The sequence below is a fragment of the Rhinoraja longicauda genome, chromosome 15, assembly GCF_053455715.1.
Source record: "Rhinoraja longicauda isolate Sanriku21f chromosome 15, sRhiLon1.1, whole genome shotgun sequence".
Classification (NCBI taxonomy): domain Eukaryota; kingdom Metazoa; phylum Chordata; class Chondrichthyes; order Rajiformes; family Arhynchobatidae; genus Rhinoraja; species Rhinoraja longicauda.
Genome location: NC_135967.1, coordinates 35,374,911 through 35,396,940, shown reverse-complemented (window position 1 = coordinate 35,396,940; position 22,030 = coordinate 35,374,911). Strand labels below are relative to the sequence as shown.

The following is a 22,030-nucleotide window of genomic DNA, read 5'->3' as shown; positions in this document are numbered from 1 at the left end:
TTGGCATTGCATTCTGTAATAGATAGACAATTTTTTTAATTGTCAGATTTATACAATTGTGATTTTTTTTTAAAAATGCAGGAGATATGCTTACTAAAAGCCAGTAAAACATTGTTTTTTAATTGTACAGAGTATCCTGAGAAAGCCTTGGTCGGGTCTTGACAGCAAATATTTTTTTAAAAGTATTGAAAAGAATACTCAAAACTGGCTTCTTAGAATGGTGTATTGCTGTAGGGCTTCTAATGTTAATATGCCTAATTTTAACTTTTATCTGAAAATATCCTTGTGAAATGCTGTGGTGATTTTTCCAATGTTAGATGCTATATAAACATTATAAATGAACATCTGTGTGTATTTTAGGTTCTTAAGCGAATACACAAAGTGTGTCTCAAGTACCCAGAGTGGAAACAGAAGAACAGACCAGACTTCAAACCTTGGCTCTACCCAGAACAGAATAAACTTCCGACCATGAACCTTGATTTACTCTCAATCCAGCATGCCGATTCACTAGAAAATATTGATGAAAGTGCCTTATCTGAAGAGAATGTTAGTGATGAAGAAGGCATAAAAGGCTGAAATCACATTTCATTTTTCCTAACAGTACTGTAAGGAGAACTTTGCAGGAGGAAAAGTTCATAATTGGCCCTTTAGTATTTGGGTGACAAATTCTTAACAGTGGGTTAATCTGGTGATTTGGGAGGTGGATATTATTAAATCAAGGTTACTTACACAAAGGATCTGACATTCAGACAATAAATTAGATATTTGCACTGGTGTGAGTTAAATACTGTTGCGATCTTGAGTAATTGAAATGAATCAGTCACAACAATGGGGGTTATGGTCTATTGGAATATGCCTTGCAGTTGGAATGATAGCTGACTTGAGAAATTCTCCTTTAATGAAGCATCTTTGAACTGCAGGCTTTTTAGGTTTCTTGGTGAGTTGGGAAGAAGTTATAATAGTTATAAAGAAAATGTGATTTTTTTCTTTTTCTCTTTTTTGTAATGTTATATTTTTTGGAAGGACTAATTAACCCGCAGCATTCTCTCTGTGTGCAATTCTGGTCATGATGTTATCATTTTGTGCCTCAAGAGCTTGATTTTCAGTTACGTAACTTGATCTAGATGCTGCATGCGACAGTCTTTTTTGCTTAATCACTGGTGGTAATTGTGCATAGTTTGAATTTCATTGCAAGGGGTGAGAATATGAACATTTAAATCTAAAAATCTAGTAGGAGTATTCAGTTACCTTTGTTTCAAAGCTGTAAAGTTATCTTTGTCCAAGATTTAGAAATGTGGGTTCCGAGGCTGAAGGTGGTGGTGGTTGGTGCCATGGGGGCATGTATCTCCCTGGTGGAGTTAGTCATTCAAAAGAACTGGGCCCCGCAGCAGTGCATTGTTTCACTTCTTCAGCCACTTCTTTCTCCTAATGATGGAAGTTTAAACTTTACCATTTTGTTCTTATTTTAAATATTAACTGCCACCATCTCTTTAAAATCCTGAGAGCCTGCAGCTTCTTCAATAAGAGTAAGATTTGAAATCGGGGGTGAATTGTTACCATTTAATTGACCAGGTCAGGAAACAGAACTACAACTAAGCAGAAGTGAAATTATTGAAATTTAAATGGAGAAATACATATTGGATGTCAACCACCATGGTGTTTCCCGTCGATAGGAACTTTATATTGTTGCTCTTCATTTTGTGTTATTGTCTTTAACAATGAATTGTTCTTGTTTAGTAGGATGTGATGGATTTTGTATGTTAGTAAATTATTTCTGGTGTGAGGGAGCAGATGTAAAATAGGGGGGAAAGATTTTGATTTTGAAAGGGACAAGTTGGACCAAAATATTTAACGTAGTTTCATTAGTAGAATTATTCAGCCTCCAAAAGAGATGGCATCAATTTTGATTCTCATTTTGTTCATAAATTGAAAACCACCATGAGTTGACATACTCCATGCCCTGTCCCAGAGCAAGACATTGTCAATGCTGGTTCTGTGACACACATGAAAATTACTTGTGGGATTGAGACTTGGATTATGGCCACCATGGTCTAGTCAGAATTTATGAGAATTGGAATTTAGAAGCATCCTCAAGTTCAAAACATATTGCAGTACAAATGCATTTAATTATTAGTTTGTGAGAATATAAATCATCTACAATAGATTAAGGAGTCTGCAATACATTGTTCTTCAACTGCTGTTAAAATCTTTAAAAAGCTGCTTCCAAAACATTGAATCAAGAAATTAAGGTAAAATCCACATTTTCTTCAAATAAATCTTCAGCCTTGTTTGACTGATCAACTTTAGATGTGCATTGTAATCTTGAAGAAAAAAATCATGAAATCGCAAGTAGTAAATGCTTTGGTATTTTCTGAGTAAATTGTGCAGTCAGGGAAAACATTTAAACTTGCAACCTACCAATCAACAGATGTCTAAATCTCCAAATAACCTTTTTGGTGTTTTTTTATTCTATCACTTATTGGGAATCAGTCTGTATTTAATAGGTGTAATTTATATAGAGGTCCCATTTTATAAAACTGTGCTTGCCACTCAATTCCATAACTCTCAAATACTTGGAGATACCTAAGATGACCTTTTGTTAAATTAGTGAGTATTTTGAATGTAAACATTTGGCCTTCACGTTTAGGGCGTTGCTTGTCAGGTATCAACATTCTAGTGCTATTATACATTTATTTAATCTGAGGTCTCTACATATTAGGACAAAAGGCTTAAAAATATTCTATTTTTGTGAAAAGATGCTTGCTGATGGTCGATATATTTTGGCCTGCAGAGATAATTGGCTCTGCAATACATTTTATTGATTTTTGCAAATGTTTTTGTAATGAAATTCAGAAAATGTAACGCCTTACTAAAGGTTGCCGTATCTGGTACACAGGTGTCCATTAGGTAAGTTACTATTTAGTTGTGCTGTTGTCATTTATGTGGGTATTGTACATGAAGGATAAACCAATATAATTTAAAGTTTTACCCAAACCTTTATGTTCACCTCATTGCCAACACCAAATAATAAGTGCTAATCCATAACTAAATGATCTAGAACATCATAATCATGCTTCTGGCTTTTTAATCTATGTAAGATAAAATAATACATTTGTCAATTAGGCATTATTGAAGATTTAGTAATACTACTGGTTTGTTACTAGTAAATTATTGCAAGGTCATTTAACATTGCTTAATCATTTACCTTTGGGTTTGCAAGTAGATGTTAGAGTACATTGATAAAATTAAAAATGTGGAAGACTGGTCTCATCCTTGGCACTAAGAATTGTTCAGAAACGTCAAAATCTCTTCTGGACTATGATTCATTAATGCACTTTTCCTCCTGCCTGCATCGCATAAAGAAAATGCTCCATGATTTCAGCAGTGTCCCATTGCAACATATTGGCGTTTTCTTCTGAAACATTTGAACAGGTGGCTTACTTTTGTCATACTGGAGTTAAATGGTCCATTCAATGTGAAACCATCTTGCTATTTTTGAATGGACCATTTAGCAAAGCTGAAGTTTCTTGTTTCTTTGGGTGGGCGGGGGGGGACTGCAACCTTCCACGCTGCAGAATTAATGTTGGTTCTATATTTAATTTAAAGCATATTTTGAAATCAGCAATCCACCCTTCTTTATATTGTATGGAGAGAATTTGTCAAACACATGTTGCACTTCTACTTTAATCTTGCTTAAAATATACTGTGCCAAAAATGAACATTTGGGAATTTGTAGTGTCTGTGGTTCTTGTTGCTGCCATCAAATTGAACTGTTTCCATTTTTTTGTATTTAGGATGGATAATTATAAATGTTAACAATATACACTTGTAATAGTGAAGTTTGAATCTTTTCCACTTTCTCTTTCTCAAAGAGAAGGGACTGTTAGGATAGAAGATCCCAAATAGTTTCCACTTGAGCAACATAAAGTAATTTTAAGAAATAATGCGTGTAAGGTTATGATCTTTGTCTTAGTTATGAGGTGGTGTAGAAGTTGTTCAGTTTATTCAGTGATAATACTATACTCACATGCACTGATATTCACCTTCCAATGTATTTTTGTGATTTTTTTTAAAGGTATTCCTTTTCATTTCTGATCAACCTACCCTCCATAAGAAAATTCATAAATGAACCGTGTGATTTGCTGCTGGCATCTAGGCACAGAGGATTTTTTTTTCATAAATGTATCTTGTATGACTGCTATAAATGCTCATGTTCATACAGACATTGAACTGAGGTTAAAGTATATTTTGGTTCAACCAAGAGTTGTCATTTTGCTGCACAGATTTTTTTTTGTGATGTTAATATTTAACATCAGAAACAATAGTATAAACAAAAGGAACACCTTAACTTTGATTAATTTTTTAAGTAATTACTTTTGTAATGCTGTAATGACAATATTGGCAATTGTAATGTTGCCAAAGTGATTTTTTTTTGGGGTACATTTTTTGTTTATCACACAAGCTCATTTACCTGGGTTACATGCATTAATAAATGCTTGAAATACTTTAAACAAATCTAGAATGATGGGATATAAATTTTGGCCTCTGTTTTCTTGATAGATCAGGATAAGTCTGGAGAAACATTTGAATATAAATTTTACCTGGAGGACTGAGCAAAGATTACTTAATCTAAGACATTTTTACATGCATCAAAATGATCAATTAATGACAATGTGCTCTCAATATTTTAATTCTGATCCATTTTTTAAAAAGTGTGCATTTTTACAGTGGATAATGTGACGTTTAAGCTTGTATCAAGCAGGGAAGAGTAGACTGCCTTATTTAGCTTTGTTTCAGGTTAGTAAGAAACAAAGTTAATCCTCTAGTAACTCCTGGATGGGGAACAAACACACCACCCCAATTATGCACGTGTGCCCTACTTTTTTTACTGTAATACAGGTTGCAGAAGCTCTAGATGGATAGTATCAAATACTTTTTTGGGTTTCCATGTTAAATTACAGAGAACAAGCATAATTTTTCTTTTTGGAAATATTCCTGTGCCAAGGTCACAAACCTGTTCAAAAGGTTGACGGAAAATTCCAATGTGCACAATAATTCTTCACAGAAAATTGTGAAATGTCAAACAGTGAAAGGAAAAGTTAAAAAGATAGGGAGACAACTAAAGACTTACTTTTCAATGTTATCACCGAGCTACTACAAGGAGGACATTGAAGGAGACAAACAACCATATTATTTAAAGTTTCAAAATTTAAACTTGCTTTTAAGAGATTCAAGGATTAATATTTCCTGATAACTTCAGTGAACACAACTACAGTGAACTTTTGTTCAATTTGGTAGTAAGTCAATGATTACATTTAAATCATGTGACTTGAGAACTACAGCTCTGAAGCTTAGCTGAAGAAATAAGTCTATTTTTAGGAACATTTAGTCACTAAATTAAAGCTTTCTGTACTGTACATTTACTCCCTGACCTAGGAGTAAATGGAATACAGGACAGGAAGCATTACATCTGATTAATTCATTTGGTACCTAGCACTTAAATCCTCAAGTTTGGAGTACAAAGGTATTCAATATGTCACACAGCCCCTCCTAATAGCTAAAGGAGATCGACACTGCTGCAGTTAATTCCCAACATATTACAAAGCAGTATGATTTTCAATCTATGAAATGGCTTGGGGTCCCAGTGTTGTTTCGTCAAATTGTGAAATGCCCAACAGAGGAAGGAAATCAATTGTTAGGTCGTTCCTGGTGTAGCAGTAGGGCACTGCAGATAATGCAGAGATATTTTTCTCCCCATTGCCAATGGAGTAAGAGTAATTCAGAATTGAAATAGACACTATAATCACACAGTTGATCAGCACTCAAACTTAACTTTTAGGAAATTAAAGGCAAGTGTGAAAATACTTAAGTGCCTCTAGCAGATGAGACTGTGGAGGGAATTAAGTGAATGAATCAACTCCTTTGTGGTGAATCTTGAACTTGCTATTAGTTTTGTTTTGATACCAAAACCTGATTACAGCATTGTCAAATTTATACTTGAATCAAGCTATTATAAATCAGATACAGAAATTGTTTACATTGATTTCATCTCATCAAAACTACAGATTTAAATGAAACTGAATTAGTTTAAGTTAATTTTAAATTCTAGCTCAATAATACTTTCCACACTAACTGTTACAAGTAAAATATAGTTATTGAACAATGGTGTGTCTCTTATCGGGGCTTTGAAGTATGGTGCTTTTCCAAGATGGACTATGTTTGAGTGTTAATAAGGCAAAGGGACTTTTACATCACACTTCTACTTCAATTGCAAAGATCAAAAATATTTCCCTCTTCTCACAAAATAATTGTCTGTGCAGCATCTCTACTTGGCCAAAAGCATACTAAAATCAATTTGCACTATGAATGGTTCAGCTAGAGACACAAAAATATTTGAATAAAATTTGTAAATGCAGTATTTACATTTATACATTTATACATTTATACAGTGCCAAACCGAAAGCCCAGGTTTTTGCTGGTACAGTCTCCTGTTTCAGCAGTGGCATTTCTGAAGGTGTAACAAGAGAAGCCATTCATATCTACTATTTATATAGATGGTTACAGAACCCCTTAATCCAAATAATTTGATGCATCCAGTGTTTCCTGTTTATTATTACCATGATGAAATAAGGCCTTTTATTTATTCTATTACCTGACACAGCTGGAACAATTACAGAAATGGGGTTGCTTTCTCCAACCCCTTTCAATATCATTTGCTTAGGTGAAAAATCAGTTAGTTACAATGCAAACAATCATATTGATTTTAAAAAAGTTTAGTTTTATTTCAAAAGCAAATTGTTGCAGCTGCTGGAACGAAATGGAGTCAGTGGCAGCAGGAGCGGTGGCAATATTGATCTGAATCTTCAGCATTCCAGTTATTACCCAATTCTACCATTTGTTTTTATTCTGATTAATTATTAAAAAACAGGCTAAATCCAATATCCATTATTAAAAATTGATCCAGTGTAAGATGTATAAACACTTATGGCTACTCCTTGGTCAGGTTAGATATCACTTTTACAGAACTAGGTACATTTTCACATCACAAGACTGTTAGGGTTTACCCAAGTGTTACTCTAAAGAATGACTGACTAAATAGAAAATATATATAAAACTCAATTTGCATTTCCACAAATACCTAATTTCAGAATCCTAAACTGATGCAATAATGATCAGTTAAGACAGTGAGGTATCACATTTCTAGTTAATTGCTGAGGGAGTGATCCTTTTAGATGGCCATCAGTGGAATCTCCTTTTAATGAACTGTTCTTTCCTTCTGCCTTTGGAAATCTGAAATAGAGCCAAAAATAATATTCATAATAGATTTAGAAAGCAAATAGCATTCAATCCCATAAGAAACAGAAAAATTGGTGCAGGAGTAGGCCATTCGGCCCTTGGAGTCAGCACCGCCATTCAATATGATCATGCCAAGTTTCTGCTTTTTCCCCATATCGCTTGATTCCTTTAGTCCCAAGAGCTAAATCTAACTCACTTGAAAACATCCAGTGAATTGGATTGCCAATTGTGGCAGAGAATTCCATAGATTCACAACTCTGGATGAAGACGTTTTTCCTCATAAAGTGTGCTACAAAGTAATTGTGACGTCCTTATTCAAGATAGCGTCAACAATACAAATCATTAATGTCAAGGCTCATAATTAAAACCAATGAGATAATTAGAAATTTAATTGAAATAGCTGCACGCAGCAAGATTACCTATTTGCTCTCATCAGATGAAACTAAATTTAGTTTCTAAAAATATGTCTGCTGCTGTTGGCCCTGGAACTTTGATTTGTGAAAGCCAACAGAATACAGTTTTGCAACTTTATAAGGTGGAAGGTAACAGCAAGCAAAGACAAAAATGAATGGAAAAAGCAAAAGATGAATCTGGACGTGTAAATGTAATCATATACTTTTCAACCTATCACATTATATTTTTCCCCTTTCCTCCTTTCTCAGGATTTTTTTAAATTTCTAATATCTCACATCTTGGGTAAATAACTTTTTCTAAGTCTGTTGGAAGGCCATTATTTTCTATTCCTGGATGCTGTCTAACCCTGATACAACAATTAGTTAATATTACAATAGTGCTGCAGGTTCCCCAGAATGAATAGGGGGAAACCAGAATTCAATGTGCAAGCTCATCCACCTTGTGTCTAAAGTTTGTCATAGCAACAATGAAGACTTTGGGATTGTAAATATTGAGTGTATGATTAATAAGGCTCAGAGAATATTAACCTTTACATTATGGGTACTACTGAGGGGAAGAAATTATGCCTGATTTGTATAGAATGATCAAACCCCCATATGTATACTGGCTTTATACCTCGAGGTACATTTAATATAGCAGTCAGCACACTGGGGATTAAGAGAGTAGCAATAACTTGGCTGTTATCTTTTGTTTACCACCCCCACATAACCAAAGTAAAAAGTACATTCAAATAATCTATTTCTTCACATTGAGACCTAGACATGAATCTACTTTAGAGATGCAGCATGGAAATTGACCTTTTGGCCCATCGAGTCCACACTGACCATTGATCGCCCGTTCACACTATATTCTTTACACACCAGGGGCAATTTACTCAGGCCAATTAACCAACAAACTTGCACGTCTTTGAGATATGGGACGAGGAAATTAGAGCACCCGCAGGAAATCCACGGCATTGTGGGAAGAATGTGCAAACTCCGCAGACAGTACCCGAGGTTAGGATTGAACACGGGTTGATGGTGCCGAGGCAGTAACTCTACCAGCTGCGTCACCAATAGTGAAATGGCAGCCAAGCCATTTGATATTAAATTTTGATTCCGTCTATATGGTAGAAATATGGAACTTTCCCACAAAAGATTGTGAATACTGGATCAGTTAAAACTTAGAAAACGGATCTTTACCCAGCAATATATATGATGGAATACAGTTCAACAGCATATGGGATTGAGATCAGTGAAACAATGGTTTCAGGTTCAATCGTGACCTATGCTGTAGTGTGTAGTCTGCATGTTTTCCCTGTGAGTGCACTTCTTTTTGGTGCTTTGGTTTCGTCCCACATTCAATGATTATTGTTATGATCACCACCAACTATGTCATGAGAAAATATGAAATCAGTTAAAAAAAAATTGAAGTTGAATACAAACACCTGTTCCTAAACCAATTAGGCTTCTACTTACTATATGGAAAGTAGCGAACCCGCATTATAATCTCTTTGGCAGATTTCAGGATCTCAACAGCCTGTGTAATGGAAAATTTGTATTAAGCAATGAAAAATACTTTAAATGAGAAAAGCACATGATTAAAACCATATAACCATATAACAACTACAGCACGGAAACAGGCCCATTCGGCCCTACCAGTCCACGCCGACCACTCTCCCTGACCTAGTCTCATCTACCTGCACTCAGACCATAACCCTCTAATCCCCTCTTATCCATATACCTATCCAATTTACTCTTAAATAATAAAATCGAGCCTGCCTCCACCACTTCCACCGGAAGCCCATTCCATACAGCCACCACCCTCTGAGTAAAGAAGTTACTCCTCATGTTACCCCTAAACTTTTGTCCCTCAATTCTGAAGCTATGTCCCCTTGTTGGAATCTTCCCCACTCTCAAAGGGAAAAGCCTACCCACGTCAACTCTGTCCGTCCCTCTCAAAATTTTAAAAACCTCTATCAAGTCCCCCCTCAACCTTCTACGCTCCAAAGAATAAAGACCCAACCTGTTCAACCTCTCTCTGTAGCTTAAGTGCTGAAACCCAGGCAACATTCTAGTAAATCTCTGTACCCTCTCCATTTTGTCGACATCCTTCCTATAATTTGGCGACCAGAACTGCACACCATACTCCAGATTCGGCCTCACCAATGCCCTGTACAATTTTAACATTACACCCCAACTTCTATACTCGATGCTCTGATTTATAAAGGCAAGCATACCAAACGCCTTCTTCACCACCCTATCCACATGAGATTCCACCTTCAGGGAACAATGCACAGTTATTCCCAGATCCCTCTGTTCCACTGCATTCCTCAATTCCCTACCATTTACCCTGTACGTCCTATTTTGATTTGTCCTATCAAAATGCAGCACCTCACACTTATCAGCATTAAACTCCATCTGCCATCTTTCAGCCCACCCTTCCAAAAGGCCCAAGTCTCTCTGTAGACTTTGAAACTTTACTTCATTATTAACTACACCACCTATCTTAGTATCATCTGCATATTTACTAATCCAATTTGCCACACCATCATCCAGATCATTAATGTAAATGACAAACAACAGTGGACCCAACACAGATCCTTGGGGTACTCCACTAGACATTGGCCTCCAACCTGACATACAATTGTCAACCATTACCCTCTGGTATCTCCCATTCAGCCATTGTTGAATCCATCTTGCAACCTCACTATTAATACCCAACGATTTAACCTTCTTAATCAACCTTCCATGTGGAACCTTGTCAAATGCCTTACTGAAGTCCATATAGACAACATCCACAGCCTTGCCCTTATCAATTTCCCTGGTAACCTCCTCAAAAAATTCAAGAAGATTAGTCCAACATGACCTTCCAGGCACAAATCCATGTTGACTGTTTCTAATCAGGCCTTGTTTATCCAAACAATTATATATATTGTCCCTGTATCTTTTCCATTAATTTTCCCACCACAAACGTCAAACTAACAGGTCTATAATTGCTAGGTTTACTTTTAGAACCTTTTTTAAACAAAGGCACAACATGCGCAATGCGCCAATCTTCCGGCACCATCCCCGTTTCTAATGACGTTTGAAATATTTCCGTCATAGCCCCTGCTATTTCTGCACTAACTTCCCTCAAAGTCCTAGGGAATATCCTATCAGGACCTGGAGACTTATCCACTTTTATATTTTTCAAAAGTGTCCGTACCTCCTCTTCTTTAATCCTCATAATTTCCATCACTACTCTACTTGTTTCGCTTACCTCACATAATTCAATATCCTTCTCCTCGGTGAATACCGAAGAAAAGAAATTGTTTAATATCTCCCCCATTTCTTCCGGCTCAGCACATAGCTGTCCACTCTGACTCTCTAATGGACCAATTTTATCCCTCGCTATCCTTTTGCTATTGACATATCTGTAGAACCCCTTGGGGTTTACTTTTACATTACTTGCCAAAGCAGCCTCATATCTTTTTTTCGCTTTTCTAATTTCCTTCTTAAGATTCCTTTTACATTCTTTATATTCCTCAAGAACCTCATTTACTCCCTGCCGCTTATATTTATTGTATATCTCCCTCTTTTTCCAAACCAAGTGTCCAATTTCCCTGGAAAACCACGGCTCTTTCAAATTATTATTCTTTCCTTTCCACCGAACAGGGACATAAAGACTCTGTACTCTCAAAATTTCACCTTTAAATATCCTCCATTTCTCTATTATATCCTTTTCATAAAACAAAAAGTTCCATTTCACTCCTTTTAAATCCTTTCTCATCTCCTCAAAATTAGCCTTTCTCCAATCCAAAATCTCAACCCTTGGTCCAGATTTGACCTTCTCCATAATTATATTGAAACTAATGGCATTGTGATCACTAGACCCAAAGTGCTCCTCAACACATACCTCCGTCACCTGACCCGTCTCATTTCCTAACAGGAGGTCCAACACTGCCCCTTCTCTGGTAGGTACCTCTACGTATTGCTGCAAAAAACTATCCTGCACACATTTTACAAACTCCAAACCATCCAGCCCTGTAACAGAATGTGATTCCCAGTCTATATACGGAACATTGAAATCACCCACAATCACTGCTCTGTGCTTACTATCATATCATATCTATACATACTACTAATATCTGCTATCTCCTTACATATTTGCTCTTCCAATTCTCGTTCCCTATTTGGCGGTCTATAATACACTCCTATAAGTGTTGCTAAACCTTTCTCATTTCTGAGTTCCACCCAAACAGCCTCCCTAATCGAGCCTTCTAGTCTGTCCTGCCAAAGCACTGCTGTGATATCCTCCCTGACAAGCAATGCAACACCCCCACCTCTTGCCCCTCCGATTCTATCACATCTGAAACAATGAAATCCTGGAATATTTAATTGCCAATCGCAATCCTCCTGCAACCATGTTTCACTGATCGCCACAAAGTTTTATAATGGTAACATTCTGAACTAGATCCACTCAAACATTACCATTGCTATCCAAAGACTGTAGTTAATTGACTCGGTGTTTACTTTCTCTTCCCCAGATGATACTTAACCTATCAGTTCTCTACATTTTCTCATTTTACTTTGTTACTATGCCAAGTCAAGTTTATTATCTTATGCACAAGTACACTGAGGTACACGTACAATTAAAATCTTGCTTGTGGCAGCATCACAGGCGCTTATAGTAGACGAGCCAAGCATGCAAACACAAATTATACATAAATTATATTTTAATTACATTGTCTAATTTTAAATGTAAAAACCAGGAAATACAGATACTGGTTTACACAAAAGGGCGCAAAGGACCCTTCTTCAGATTTGTGGAAAGAGTCGGAAGTAGGGTCCCAATCCAAAACATCACCTATCCATTTTCTCCAGAAATGCTGCCTGACCCGCTGAGTGACTCCAGCACTTTTTTGTCTAATTATAAATTAGTTTACTCTCTTTGCTGATCAATGGTTGCCAATTATTTTCCCTTGCATCTTATGCTGGGAATTAAATGATTACCAAATAAATAAAAACATTGAAAATCAAGGTTTAGCATCTTCTAGAGCACCTTGAACATATTCTACTCAAGGACAAAATAGGCATTTAAGTTGCCAAATATGTCATCAACTACCCTGTCATATTCTGGTACCTGATACACACTGAATTAGATTTAAGCTTTAAAATTAAGTCACCATGTTTCTATTGTATGCCGTTACAATTGTTCATATAGATTAATTGATTCCAGCCATTTGTTGTTGTGGATTCAATAAACGATGATACAAAGTGCTGGAGTAACTCAGCAGGTCAGGCATTCCTGGAGAACATGGATAGGTGATGTTTCAGATTGAGAAAATGTCACCTTACCATGTTCTTTAATGATGCTAACTGACCTACTGAGTTACAACAGCACTTTGTATCCTTTGGTGTATTAACCAGCATCTGCAGTTCCTTGTTTCTACAATGAATGATGATACTTACTTTACTGTGCTCTATGTCTTGAAAGTCAATGTCATTTACAGCAAGAACCTGGTCTCCCTCTTGCAAACCTGCATGATCTGCGTCAGAATCGGGAATTACCTGCACAAAAGGTAAATCCTCAAATTTTTAGGTTAGTACTCAACACTACACACTACACTCCATTAAAAAAAAATCTCCCTCCCTTTCTGTACATCACTCCTGACTGATAGGTTGTTGACCTGTTACCAACTTTCTGCCAACACAGAAGATATAGAAAGATAAAAGATCCTATTAAATTAAGTGCTATCTATCTCAAGGGTCAAGAGATTTTAATTTTAATATGTATTGACAAGGGCACAATGAAATTCTTCCTTGTGGCGGCTTGTTCCGTTGTCATTACACGTAACAATTAAACACCCTGACTCTTGAGATAGACATCACTTAATTTAACAGGACCTACTACCTTTCTAAATCTTCTGTGTTGCAAAAAATCTGGGAGCATATCAACAACTTTCCTTCAGTCCGGAGTGGTACACATAGAAGATTTTTAAAAATTGTGCAGTGAATTTACGTGATTATCAAATGAATATTAAGTTCCAGGAAATAATGTAATTTCCACATTGAATGCCCTCTATCACCAAGTAATTTCATGGCAAGTGGAGGGCAGGTTAGATTTTAAATGAAAAGCCAACTCTCTCAACACTTTAAAACTCAGCTGACTATGTCACACAGTTGCTTGATTAGTCTGTGGACTAGCTCTCCAAATTTAGACACTGGTCCCCATATGGTTGTCAGAAGGACTTTGCAAAGTCAGCTGAGCCGGGAGTAACATTGCCATATCCAAATTCAGTATCTAGGACAAGGTCAAGTAGACCATTCTATTTTATTCCTTCATTAATTTAATGTAACTATACTTCAGTTGAATTGGTTACTAGACCACTGCAGAGGCATTTAATCATCAACCACACGGACGAGTTAGAAATTATGGACAGACCAGACCAGTTAAGGATGGCAGATTTACTTCTCTGCAAGATATTAGTGAACCAGATTGAGTTTTTCACAACAATCTGGCTGTTTTCATGGCTGTCATTACTAAAACTAGTTAATGCCCTTTTGCACCTGGACAAACATGACCTTTTGTCTATTGCCTATCAGAGTATTTCTGTAGAGTGACATGGACAAATTAATGACAAATGATGAATGCTGTGGCTAAGAATGATGAGTGATGCACTGTGTTGTTACATTCACTGGGAATCAGATTTAGACTGTCCAAATTCATTTCACAACAGATCCTAGAAGGCAGATTGCAAAGCAAATTTTGTTCAACAACCTCCATCTATATACTAAAACTCTTGTTTGCTTGTTTCTTTGTTCCTGAACTACAGCCAAAACGGTAGACGATAGCGCGACAATTTTAGGCCCACCTTACTCACCGTCATCCCTTTGGTGCTAATGCAAGAAGTTTAATTAAAATCGGTGTTATATTTTTAAAGTTATTCACATTTTAAAGTTTAAATCTATCTCCTAGGGAGGGAGGGGGGAAGGAGGGAGGATAAGGAGGGTTGAGGGGGATGGAGTGGAGGGGAGGGGAAGGAAGGGGGAAGGGGATGGGGATGGAGGAGGGATGGGGGGAGGGGAGGAGGGAGGGGGAGGGGAGGGGAGGAGGGAGGGAGGGGGAGGGTTGGGCGGGAAGGGGGGAGGAGGGAGGGTTGGGGGGGAGGGGAGGAGGGTTGGGCGGGAACGGGGGAGGAGAGGGAGATGGGAGGGGGAGGGGGGGGAGGAGAGGGAGATGGGAGGGGGAGGGAGAGGGAGATGGGAGGGGGAGGGGGGGAGGAGAGGGTGCTGCACCAATGCAGGAGAGGTTTGGGCCCAACGGATCCACTTGGTCTATTCAATTTAAAACTTGAAGTAGCTCATTGAGACACAAGGTGTAAGCCAAAACACCAACCTTTGATATGAAGATGCCAAGCTGCGAGGCCTTTCCCCCTCGGATGTTAAACCCAAGCTGTAGGAAACAGGAATACAAGTTACATCTGAATTACACTGTTTCTAGAAAAACATTCACTAACTGCCAAATTCAAATGTTAGATAACTTTCTACAATTAGTTTTATAAATTGGCGACACAGTGGCTCAGCGGTAGAATTATTGCCTTACAGTGCCAGAGACTTGGTTTCGATCCTGACTAGGGATGCTGTCTATGTAGTTTGTACGTTCTCCCCTTGACCGCGTGGATTTTCACCAAGCGCACTGGTTTCCTCGCACACTTCAAAGACGTACAGCTTTGTAGGTTAATTGGCTTTGGTAAAAATTGTAAATTGGCCCTAGTGTATGGGGATCGCTAGTTGGCAGGAACTCAGTGGGCTGAAGAGCCTGTTTCCGCCTGTATCTCTAAACTAAACTAAAATTGAAGGCAAGGTGTTTACATAGCCAGAAGTCACTTTTTATTGAAGATTCCTTCAAACATGAGTAATTCACAAATCATACATGCAGCATTGCATTTTTTTCCTAACCTTTTATTCCTTCCAAGCCAATTTAACAAACTGGCCACTTCAAAATAAATCTACACACAGGAAAACTGCTAAATCAAATTAGTGACAAATTAAAGACAGTTTAATGCCACGAATTTAATGCAAATAATCACACCCACAAATTCCTCAAAAGTCTGAAAAAGAAAAAGCTACAAATCCATCAGAACGGCTAGAATTTCCTTCTTATGCCCTTGCTAAAACTACAACAGCACTGGAGTTGGGTTACTTTTGTGGACAATTTTTGCAACCTAAATTGAAGAACTAGTTGAGAGTACAACTTAATTTAATTTTTTCATGGAATATCGTACTTAATGCATAAATTTAACATTTAATACAAAACATTGTCAATAGTAGACATTGGAGACCTGTCCTTGACTAGGAAACTTTATTACCTGAGCCCCAGAGGGTTTATTCAGCTGGACTGTGCGAGGCAAAAATTGGGTCAGCTCGTTGTTGTAATCGGAGTGATGTAACCTCTAATGAAATTAAAAGTTTTTTCAAAATATTATTCCATTATACAATCATACCATATTTTTCACTTGCTGAAAAATTAAAATCTGATGTTAGATTTAACATAATTTAACATAAATAACTCAAGCATGCAATTAGAAGGGCCAAAAGGGGCCATGATATATCCACCTTGCCAATTTTTCACGGCACACCCTGTCAGGTTTGCGTGTTCCCAATGTCCACCCTAACTGAAACAACAGATGCAAGTTTGACACCTGGAATGTCAGAATCCTTAGATACCCAACATGAACATCATTGCTCTGCTTTCTTCACTTAGGAACTCTAAAAACGTTGTCATTTGCATCTCCACCCTGAATGAGATATGATGGGCAGGAGGTAGCAACCTCAATGAACAAGGTGAGGTTGGAAGGAACTGCAGATGCTGGTTTACACCGAAGATAGACACAAAATGCTGGAGTAACTCAGCGTGTCAGGTAGCATCTCTGGAGAAAAGGAATAGGTGATGTTTCGGGTCAAGACCCAGTGAAGAAGAATCACGACCCGAAACCTCACCTATTCCCTTTCTCTAGAGATAGCTGTGTGACTCACTGAGTTACTCCAGCATTTTGTGTCTATCTTCAAGGAACAAGGTACCCTTCTGAAAGGGAAAAGGGAAGAGAAATGCCATTGTCATAGATTGGGTTACACCATCAATAATGAGCCAGTTTGGTTTCAGCAAGCTTCCCCTTCACAATTAGGCCTGCAATGTTCAGTATCACACTGATAGATACTTTTACCTTGAGGTCATTGACACAGTACCATAGAGAAAACAATTTGTACAAACAATTACCTCATGCAGTGGAATCCAGGGGGGAGGATTCTCATATGGTGGCAAAAACACAACTGGATACTGATAATCATCATAAGCACCTTTTGGCTCCACGTATACACGATTCGACATTGGTTTACTATTTCTGAAATAATCCAGTAAAATCTGTAATTACAAGGTCATAAACTGAAGCAAAATGCTATGAAAATACCCTTATAAATAAAAGATATAGAGAAGGACATTCAGCCACCTCTATTCATTCATCCATCCAGAAAGAACTAACAGACCATTTATTGTAGCATCAAACTGTCAGTGAATTGAAGGTTTTTGTCCTATAAGATGGTCACAAGTGTGCGTGGACAGCAACAGATCTGTTGTGCGTCTGGCTTGTTCATTTAAAATAAACTCATGCCCTGTTTTTGTTTAACTTGGAATTCGTTTCTTAGATCTATACTTTTTTTTTAAAAATTCTACATCATACATAACTAGAATACCAAAAATAACATCAATAACATCAAGTTGCACATCAGTAGGAACACATTGTAATTCTGTAGCCATAAAGCACAAGCATTCAATGGACTACTGCAAATTACTAACTTATAAAATTGTACCATTTGCCAACTGCTTTAATGGAAGTGAGAATTTTCAATACAGTTCTCGCTTCAATGATTTAAATAATATAAAAAAGACACAAATTAAAATTAATGACCCCCGGTTCATACTCTTGCAGGATTGTTAGGCTATATTCATATTTTTTTAACTAAACTCTATTTACAGCCACCTGTGCGTATTGTTTCTTCAAACTATTTTGATTTCCATTTTACAAATTGCTCACAATTGTCAGAACTGGCATCTTAATTGGCGACTGGTTATTCATGTCATCTGCCACTGTGAATGTGTACAATGAATGCAATCCAGATTTTGCTATTTTAATTACTTTGAAACTGACAGAACCGGGCATAAATGGATCAGCTAAAAAGAACAAAGCACAGCAAGAGTTTCAATGTAGACACAAGGAACTTTAGATGCTGGTTTACAAAACAAAAGTGTGATAGTATCTCGGCAGGTCAGGCAGCATCTCGGAGAACATGGATATTTCAGTTTAGGACCCTTCAGACTGTAAAATGGTTGTGATCCGAAACACCACCTATCCATGATCTCCAGAAATGCTGCCTGACCCACTAATTTCCTCCAGCACATTGTGTCTTTTTTATTAAAAAATAGATTTTAAGAGTTTCAATTGTGCACTTAACAAGTAACAAAAGGCTTTTAACTGTACCTTGGTACACTTAATAAACGCAAACTAAAATAACCTAAAGATTACTGTTTTGCCAATTATGTCTTTAAAAATTAAGGTGAAGAAGTAGTTAAGAAGGTTGAGGAGTGCAAGGCCATCAATGTTGTCTATATGGACTTCAGCAAGGCCTTTCGAAGGTATCACAAAATGCTGGAGTAACTCAGCAGGTCAGGCAGCATCTCGGGAGAGAAGGAATGTGTGACGTTTCGGGTCGAGACCTCTCAGCAAGGCCTTTGATAAGGTTCCACATGGAAGGCTGCTCTGAAAGGTTCAATCACATTGGATCCATGGAGAGCAGCTGCCTGAGAACAGAATTGGCTTCTTGGAAGAAGTGGATGGTGACAGGTTGTTTATCAGTCTAAGGTCTGTGACTGGTGTGGTGCCTCAGGGAATGGTGTTGAGCCCATTGGTGTTTGTGGTCTGTGTCAACAATTTAGATGAGAATGTACAAGACATAATTAGTAAATATCCCTTGATTCCGCAAGCCCCAAGAGCTATAGTATATCTAACTATCTTTCAAATGCATCCAGTGAGTCAGCCTCCACTGACTTCTGAGGCAGAGAATTCCACAAATTCACAACTCTCAGGGTGAAAACGTTTTTCCGCATTTCAGTTCTAAATGGCCTACCCCTTATTCTTAAAAACTGTGCCCCTGGTTCTGGACGCTCCCAACATCGGGAACATGTTTCCTACATCTAACGTTTCCAATCTCTTAATAATTTTATATGTTTCTACAAGATCCCCACTCGTCCTTCTAAATTCCAGTGCATACAAGCCCAGTCGTTCCATTCTTTCATCATATGACAGTCCCACCATCCCGGGAATTATCCTCGTGAACCTACGCTGCACTCCCTCAATAGCAAGAATGTCCTTCCTCAAATTAGGTGATCAAAATTGCACACAATACTCCAGGTGTGGTCTCACCAGGGCCCTGTACAACTGAGAATGACCTCTTTGCTCCTATCATTATGAAGGCCAACATGCCATTAGCTTTCTTCACTGCCTGCAGTACCTGCATGCTTATTTTCAGTGACTGCTGTACAAGGACACCCAGGTCTCATTGCACTTCCCCTTTTCCTAATCTGACACCATTCAGATAATAATCTGCCTTCTTATTCTTGCCACCAAAATGGATAACCTCATATTTATCCACATTATACTGCATCTGCCATGCATCTTCCCACTCACCCAACCTATCCAAGTCACTCTGCATCCTCATGGCATTCTCTTCACAGTTCACGCTGCCACCCAGCTTTATGTCATCTGCAAATTTGCTAATGTTACTTTTAATTCCTTCGTCTAAATTAATATATATTGTGAATCGCTGCAGACCCAGCACTGAGCCTTGCAACACCCCACTAGTCACTACCTGCCATTCTGAAAGGAAACCATTAATTCCTACTCTTTGTTTCCTGTCTGCCAACCAATTTTCTATCCATGTCAATACCATACCCCCAATACCACGTGCTCTAATTTTGCCCACTAATCTCCTTAAGGTGGGACCTTATCAAAAGCTTTCTGAAGGTCCAGATACACCATCCACTGGCTCCCATTTTACATTGTGCATTCTCAAAAAATTCCAGAAGATTAGTCAAGCAAGATTTATTTTCGTAAATCCATGCTGACTTGGACTGATTCTGTTACAGCTATTCAAATGTGCCGCTATTGCATCTTTAATAATTGATTCCAGCATCTTCTCCACCACCGATGTCAGGTTAACTGGTCCATAATTCCCTGTTTTCCCTCTCCCTCCTTTCTTAAAAAAAAGTGGGATATTAGCTACCCTCCAATCCACAGGAACTGATCCAGAATCTATAAAACATTGGAAAATGATCACCAATGCTTCCACGATTTCTAGAGCCACCTCCTTGAGTACCCTGGGATGCAGACAATCAGGCACTGGGGATTTATCAGCCATCAGTCTACCCAACACCATTTCTTGACTAATGTGAATTTCCTTCAGTTCCTCCATCACCCTATATCCTCTGTCCCCTAGTACATCTGGGAGATTGGTTCTGTCTTCCTTAGTGAAGCAAGAACCAAAGTAACCTGTTCAACTCGCCTGCCATTTCCTTGTTCCCCATAATAAATTCACCTGTTTCTGTCTTCAAGGGACCCACAATTGTCTTTTCCTTTTCACATACCTAAAGAAGCTTTTACTATCCTCCTTTATATTCTTGGCTCGCTTACCTTTGTATTTCATCTTTTCTCCCCGTTTTCCTTTTTAGTTACCTTCTGTTGTTCCAAATTGCACAAGGTATGTTTGTGCATCAACTTTGTGTTTTTGTGTATCAGGTTTACCAAATATCAATATTATTCAATCCCCGATCATAAAACTCCGTTATTAAAACATTTAAATTCATCTGAAGTATATAATTGTAATCAATATGAAAACATTGAGTGAGCTGTCCGAATAACTAATAGGTTAGAAAGGGAAGTACACATTGCTTTCGATTTAGGTCATTTTGACCGGTGGGATCTCTTGTCCTTCTAATTCTACTCTGCATATGGTGTTGCTTCCCTGCATATGGTATGGTATTCCCAGAATGGCGGGACTGTCGTATGTTGAAAGACTGGAGCGGCTAGGCTTGTATACTAAGAAGGATGAGAGGGGATTTAGAAGGAATTTAGAAGGATGAGAGGGGATCTTATCGAAACATATAAGATTACTAAGGGGCTGGACACGTTAGAGGCAGGAAACATGTTCCCAATGTTGGGGGAGTCCAGAACCAGGGGCCACAGTTTAAGAATAAGGGGTAGGCCATTTAGAACGGAGATGAGGAAAAACTTTTTCAGTCAGAGAGTTGTAAATCTGTGGAATTCTCTGCCTCAGAAGGCAGTGGAGGCCAAGTCTCTGAATGCATTCAAGAGAGAGCTAGATAGAGCTCTTAAGGATAGCGGAGTCAGGGGGTATGGGGAGAAGGCAGGAACGGGGTACTGATTGAGAATGACCAGCCATGATCACATTAAATGGTGGTATAAGAAAATAACTGCAGATGCTGGTACAAATCGAAGGTGTTTATTCACAAAATGCTGGAGTAACTCAGCAGGTCAGGCAGCATCTCAGGACCGAAGGAATGGGTGACGTTTCGGGTCGAGACCCTTCTTCAGTCTGAAGAAGAGTCTCGACCCGAAACGTCACCCATTCCTTCTCTCCCGAGATGCTGCCTGACCTGCTGAGTTACTCCAGCATTTTGTAAATAAACATTGAATGGTGGTGCTGGCTCGAAGGGCCGAATGGCCTACTCCTGCACCTATTGTCTATTGCTTCTGGCAGCCACGGTAACACCTCCATGCATTTACAAAGCCAACAACACGACACACCCCGCAGAGAAAGTGGAAGGGAATTTCCCGAAGAAGCAGCGACCTGTTCCTGGGCCTCGGCTCTCATAACATTCGCACTCCACAGGAGCTGAATGCAGCGAAGCCAGGTGCACGTAAAACCCTTTGACCGCTCATTATGTGGTTAAACCCCCGGCCGTTTCCCCCATCGTTACCTCAGACTCTGATTTAAACCGGGCTCCGGCGCCACCCGTCACCAACCGCCGCCTCCGCCCTGCGCCTGACGTCGGCAGCGGCCAATCAGGTTCCAGAGCAACTCCTCCGCCCTGCGCCTGACGTCATCAGCGGTCGTCGTCAATCAGGACGACCCCTACCTACGTGATAATAGGATGACATCAGAAAGGATGATGACGTAATGTCCTTCCTGGAGCTGAACACCAGGTGCTGGGGAACAGCGGGCCGGGCAGCGTCTGTGGAGGAGGCCCTCAAACAGGGGACGGAATAGACAATAGGTGCAGGAGT

At 38.6% G+C, this 22,030-nt stretch overlaps 2 protein-coding genes across 3 annotated transcripts in view; one reads left to right on the top strand and one right to left on the bottom strand.

The window, feature by feature from the left end:
* LOC144600644 (START domain-containing protein 10-like) overlaps positions 1–6,074 on the top strand; it is a 34,035-nt gene extending 27,961 nt beyond the window's left edge. Inside the window, exon 6 of the mRNA XM_078412490.1 lies at positions 361–6,074. Coding sequence (XP_078268616.1) covers positions 361–576 — 216 coding nt within the window. The 3' untranslated portion in view covers positions 577–6,074. The remainder of the gene's footprint in view (positions 1–360) is intronic.
* Positions 4,451–21,811, bottom strand: pdzd11 (PDZ domain containing 11). 2 transcript variants are annotated; one of them, XM_078412492.1, is made up of 7 exons: positions 21,724–21,811; positions 16,951–17,074; positions 16,043–16,126; positions 15,070–15,126; positions 13,143–13,241; positions 9,168–9,228; positions 4,451–7,290 (listed from the first exon to the last, which is right to left on the bottom strand). In XM_078412492.1, the coding sequence occupies exons 2-7, from the start codon at positions 17,059–17,061 to the stop codon at positions 7,256–7,258; spliced, it is 447 nt and encodes a 148-aa protein (XP_078268618.1). In that variant the 5' UTR covers positions 17,062–17,074; positions 21,724–21,811; the 3' UTR covers positions 4,451–7,255. The 2 variants fall into 2 exon arrangements, with proteins under 2 accessions (XP_078268618.1, XP_078268617.1); XM_078412491.1 differs by having other exon boundaries at positions 6,020–7,290; positions 16,951–17,094; positions 21,724–21,798.
* Between the last annotated feature and the right edge of the window lie 219 nt (positions 21,812–22,030).